The sequence below is a fragment of the Eriocheir sinensis genome, unplaced genomic scaffold (genome assembly GCF_024679095.1).
Source record: "Eriocheir sinensis breed Jianghai 21 unplaced genomic scaffold, ASM2467909v1 Scaffold350, whole genome shotgun sequence".
Lineage (NCBI taxonomy): Eukaryota > Metazoa > Arthropoda > Malacostraca > Decapoda > Varunidae > Eriocheir > Eriocheir sinensis.
In genome coordinates, this window is record NW_026111666.1 from 332,602 (window position 1) to 338,371 (window position 5,770).

The 5,770-nt window shown below is 41.8% G+C and overlaps 1 protein-coding gene across 1 annotated transcript in view; it reads left to right on the top strand.

The window, feature by feature from the left end:
- Positions 1-39, top strand: part of LOC126991848 (putative nuclease HARBI1) — a gene marked incomplete at its 3' end in the record, with an annotated part of 2,492 nt that extends 2,453 nt beyond the window's left edge. Inside the window, exon 3 of the mRNA XM_050850504.1 lies at positions 1-39. This exon is cut by the window's left edge and continues 317 nt beyond it. Coding sequence (XP_050706461.1) covers positions 1-39 — 39 coding nt within the window.
- Positions 40-5,770: the final 5,731 nt, after the last annotated feature.

The window sequence follows — 5,770 nt, forward strand, 5'->3', positions numbered from 1 at the left end:
GTTCCTGGTCAAGTTGTCAGGCAGGAAATTATTAGAAACTTCTTTCCTGAGTATAGGTAGGCATATATGTAGACCTTGCAGTTATTAATAGATTGCTTTCATATGTAAATGTGCAGAACTCACAGTTGGAGCATAAGAATAAAACAAGAAACCATAATGACCACATGCTCATCTTTCTTGATCTGAATTTGTTAATTATTATTAATATCTAATTAATATCAGCTTACACCTGCAGATTGCGTATGGTGCACCGGTGGCCGAGTGGTCAGCGTGTACGATCCAGAGGACTGTACACCCATTGCAAGACGCTGAGAGAATTCAGCCATGGACACTTGGTGGAGGGTTACCAACATGCTGCCCAGATCTTCAGTCAACCTAAACTTCTGCATCTTTGATCAAGAGAGGCACCAGGGGCTAACACTTCCTCACCACACATTCTCATCACCTAGTTTGATACCCTAATTGTCCCTCTCACATACCTTATACATTTCAGCACTCTGTACTCTTGACTTGCTTATCATCCTCTTCAACTCTTTAATTGTTGGCCATTTCTCTGCTTCATATAACATAACTAACCTCACATATGCACAGTAGCCATTTAACTTGTTCCTTAACCATGTGTTTCAGAATGTGTGTACGTGGTGATCCATAGGACTCGTTTCCCACCGCAAGACGCTGAGAGTTTCAGCCATGGACATGTGGTGGAGGGTTACCAACATGCTGCCCAGCAGATCTTCGGTCAACCCTAACTTCAGCGTCTTCGGTCAAGAGGTTCACCACCTCCACACCACACAGTCTCACCTAGTTTGGTACCCTACTTGTCCATCTCACATACCCCATGTATCTCAGCATTCTGCACTCTTGCCCAGGGAGTGCGGATATTGATTAGTGATGAACCAGGTTGGCGAGGAATGTTTATGGAGGAATGGGAAGGTGCTCATTGCTGGTAAAACTAAAACCCATTTCAATGAAATAACATTCTGATGAACCCCAGCAGTGAGGTAGTCAATTTACCGGCAAAGGCACAACAACCCCTTAATCATATTAAAAGCATATGACTGACCTGTGTGATTATCTTCCTGTGTTTATGACTGTAATTATTTATCCTATGTACTGTAATGACTGTTGTGCTAACTGAAGCTGTACTGTTCATACCACAGGTTAATCAAATTAAAAGCATATGGATCACTGCGTAATGTGTGATTACTTTTTTCTATAATTATGATTTCTTTTTACCTACAAGAAAGTAACATACCTTCTTGTATAATGGCTTGCTGGAATGCGTACACTTGTCCAGAAAGGCCATTTTGAATCTCTTTAGAAACACAAAAACTTTTAAAATACTCATATTTACTGGCTATGAACAATGTGACATACACAAACAAAAATAAAGTGTGTAAAATTGCTCAAAAGATCTAGCGTATATATACGTACTAAACACGTCCCTAAGAGGTACGTATATATATATATATATATATATATATATATATATATATATATATATATATATATATATATATATAAATATATATATATATCTATATATATATATATACATATATATATATATACACACACACACTAAACACTGAACGGGTTAAGCAAAGGAAGCAGCTCGAGGGCAAGGGCACAAAAAAATAAAACCAAATACAAATCACTGCTCCAATAAAGAGTTAAGAGGAGAGGACAATTTGTGGGTGTCCTGATCAATATTCTCCTCTTGAAATAGTGTGTTGTAGGCAGGAGGAAAAACAGATGAAGGAAGATTGCTCCAGAGTTTACCAGTGTAAGGGTTGAAAGAGTGAAAATGCTACTGGTTAACTATTGCATAAGGGATTTATTTCGACAATAAAGGGATGAGCTCCCACCAGGGGATGGCCACGGCAGACGAGTTTCCATCTCTCCAGACACTCCCTTGCTTTCTCAAAGTTTCAAGGACCTTTCACCCCTCTCCCTAACGTACTCTTGCACCCTATCTCCATTTCACTGGAGATTTTCTCTAACATTCCCTCCCTCTCACTCACATATCATAGACTCTTACCCTCCTCACTTCGCTCCATGTGACCAAACCACTTTAAAGTCTGCCCTTCACTTCTTCCCCTCATCCCCATGACCTATTCCAAAACGCTCATACACACTTGCATTACTCATTGCAGCCATTCTAGTCACACCACAAGCACTTCTCAAAAAACTCCTTTCCACTGCCTGCATTCTAGACCTATTGACTTTCATGTTTCACTTGCATATGTGAGGGTTGGTACTATTACTGTATTTCTCAAATCCCTCTTTACCTCCATGCTCACACTTCTGCCATTCATGATACATCCCAAAGACTCTACCACCCTTCTTCCTTGCAATGCACGTTCTCTTTGATCTCCCTCCATACCCCAATGCTTGCACATAACTAATCCAAGGTATTTACACTCATCATTCAAAATTATTTTGCATTTATTTTCACATAAAAATAATCATTCTCTACCTCAATTGCCTTATCCCACCCATGAAACCAAATTAAATACATATTTGTACCTTTAGTTGCACATATGAGTCTGGTATGAGATGAAACGGGAGCAAATAACATCAGTACCAAAGGTCTTTACTAAATATCACAGTTGAGATGAACGAATAGACCCAAAACAGGGTTTGCATACAATGTATACAAAACCTACATCAATATTGCACATTAAATAGCTTGTCCTGTTTGAACAGTGTCCAGTAGCAGTGGCACAACTTACAAGTAACTGTGCCATGCATAGTTCTGACAATAGTGTGCATGATAAAAAGACTACCACAGCCTATCACAGGAGTTGCAGATATCACATGCAAATGTAACACAATATATTGACTAGGTGACATGAATGACACATGTATATCACAATGATTCCCAATATCACACATACATAATGCATAAATATATTCAATGGCTATTTGTGTTTGTGACATGAACTTTTGACTCACATTATAAAAAATATAACAGTTCTCTTACTTATCCACATATAAAAATATAACTGTTCTCTCTTATACTGTACCTGAAACATAAGTAAATACATATTTGTACCTTTACTTTAGCAATTAACATCAACAAAAAGTTTCATACTCCATAACAAATATAATATTGACTAGGTGACATCACACATACATAATGCATAAATATATTCAATGGCTATTTGTGTTTGTGACATGAACGACACACATGGATATCACAGTGATTATTCCAAAGCTTTTGACTTCACATTATAAAAATATAACAGTTCTCTTACTTATCCACATTATAAAAATATAACTGTTCCTCCTTCAAGGTGTAGGAGTTCTGTAGGCTTTGCTCGTCACCCGTCACTGACGGTGGGCTCGCCCAATGTGAAGGCATCGGGAAAGTCCACCGCACAGTTGGGTCTTTGGCTAGTCGGGGGATAAATCCCCTGGCTACCCAGAGTACGTCAATGGACCGTATTGGCTATCCGGCGGTGACTCGGAGACAGGTACTGTTCTGACTTAACTCGGTTCCTCTTTTCTAGTTTGGAAAAAAATAATAATGGCTGTCGTTTGGAGCCTTATGTCCAAACGTAGTACCTGCTGATAGAAAAAAATGCATTTATGCTTTGCTGGTAAGGTTTTAAGGTTTGCGTCTGTGTGTGGTGTGTGTGACCACTGAGGGGCGAATGTGCCGCGGGCCACAGTCTCCTGAGCGGCCCAAAACACAGCTTGGGAGGTTTCGTATTTTTTGCCCAGCAGCTTAAAATGATTGAACTTGCTGTTGAATAATTGCTAGTTGAATTACCTGTAGATAGTTTGACTTCTGGCCTTGAGATAAGAGATTTACAGACATCCTCTCCAGCGAGAGGGCGTCTGTAAACACTTATCTTAAGACCAGAGGTCAAAATAGCTACGAACAATTATTTGACAGCAAGTTAAATCATTTTTAAGCTACTGGAGAGCAAAATAAAGCCCTGGGCAAAAAAAAATACGAAACCTCCCAAGCTGTGTTTTGTCCATTTGGGCCGCTCAGGAGACTGCAGCCTGCGGCACATTCGCCCCTCACTGGTCACACACACCACACACAGACGCAAGCCTTAAAATCTGACCAGCAAAGGGTAAATCCTTTTTTTTTTCTACCAGCAGGTACCACATTTGGCTCCAAACGACAGCCAGTATTATTTTTTTCTGAAATAGAAAAAAGGAACTGAGTTAAGTCAAAACAGTACTTGTCTCCGAGTCGCCGCCGGATAGCCAATACGGTCCATTGCAGAGACCTCAAGTTGTCAAACATGAGGTCTCTGCAGGCGGGTGCTGCAGATAAACATGCACATTACTGTGGCAGTTTACCTGCAGCACACCGTATAGCAGCTGCAATCTCTGAACCAGCGCGAGCAATTGCTTGCTCCAGCCTGTCAGTCATCCTCTCCACCGAAGTGTTGAGTGTCTTCTGCACTTCAAACATCTGCTCCAGCAGGTTAATGTCCTGTGCAGGATGTTGTGCAGTTCTCCGGTGGCTGGCTGGGCGGGTGGGAGTGTGGCTGGCTGGGCAGGTGGGAGTGTGGCTGGCTGGGCGGGTGGGAGTGTGGCTGGCTGGGCGGGTGGGAGTGTGGCTGGCTGGGCAGGTGGGAGTGTGGCTGGCTGGGCAGGTGGGAGTGTGGCTGGCTGGGCGGGTGGGAGTGTGGCTGGCTGGGCAGGTGGGAGTGTGGCTGGCTGGGCGGGTGGGAGTGTGGCTGGCTGGGCGGGTGGGAGTGTGGCTGGCTGGGCGGGCATAGGGGTGGTGGGCCGTTGAGGGCCTGGGCCTTGATGCCTGTATTTGGGTGCCCATAAATGCCCCATATAAATGGTCATTAAGGGCCGCAGGCATAACCTCGGAGGTGGGCTGCACCTGCCTCCACTCCTCTTCCTCCTCCTCCTCCTCCTCCTCTGCAGGTGTTGCAGCATCCTGGTATTCTGTAAGGAAATCACAACATATAAATGCTATACAGCGGTATTATTAAACCATTGCTAAGTTCCTACACCCTCCCGGGAGCCTTGAGGAATCTATGCCTCCTAGTGCCTAGATACTAAATATCATAAATTAAATTAACATTTACTGTAGAATTAAGACTAAAAATATATAACAAGTATTAGGTCTATTTCAAATGTGAAACTTGCTCCTAACGTATTGTTTTTTTAGGTTGTAAATGTATATTACAACAATATAACTAATGTGTATACATTTTGACTTTCTGGTGTACACTGTGTAGTTAACACAAGATAGTGTATGTGTAGTTAGTATTACACATAACAATATTCAATGGTTAATCGTTATCATTCAGTAAGAATCATATTTCTGATCATAACGCAAATATATTTTTATGTCTCACCCTGTGTCAGTGCCAATTGGTCCGGGTTTGGAATCCCACGATGGCCCATGATGGCCTCCACAGGAATTAAGCCCAGCACAATTTCTTCCGCCACTGAATAATGTGTCTTTTGTGCTGGGCCGCCACCTGAGAAGAAAGGAAAATGATGAATGGTAACATTTAGCAGGCAGTTTATATGACGTTAACATCATCCCCCTGACTACCTTACACTGTTAATAGAGAGGAGATATTTGCCCGAAAAATTTGGCTTGGTTAGTATCGGCACATATCAAAGAATAAAAACATAGTTTGTATATCATAATGCTCTCCAGTGATAATCTATCAACATACCTGTTCCTTTTTGATAGTGAAGGTCCTTCGCCCTTTTCCTCTTGACGTCGGACTTGATGTGTTTGAATTTGGTTTTAACTTCATTGATGTCGCGGTGA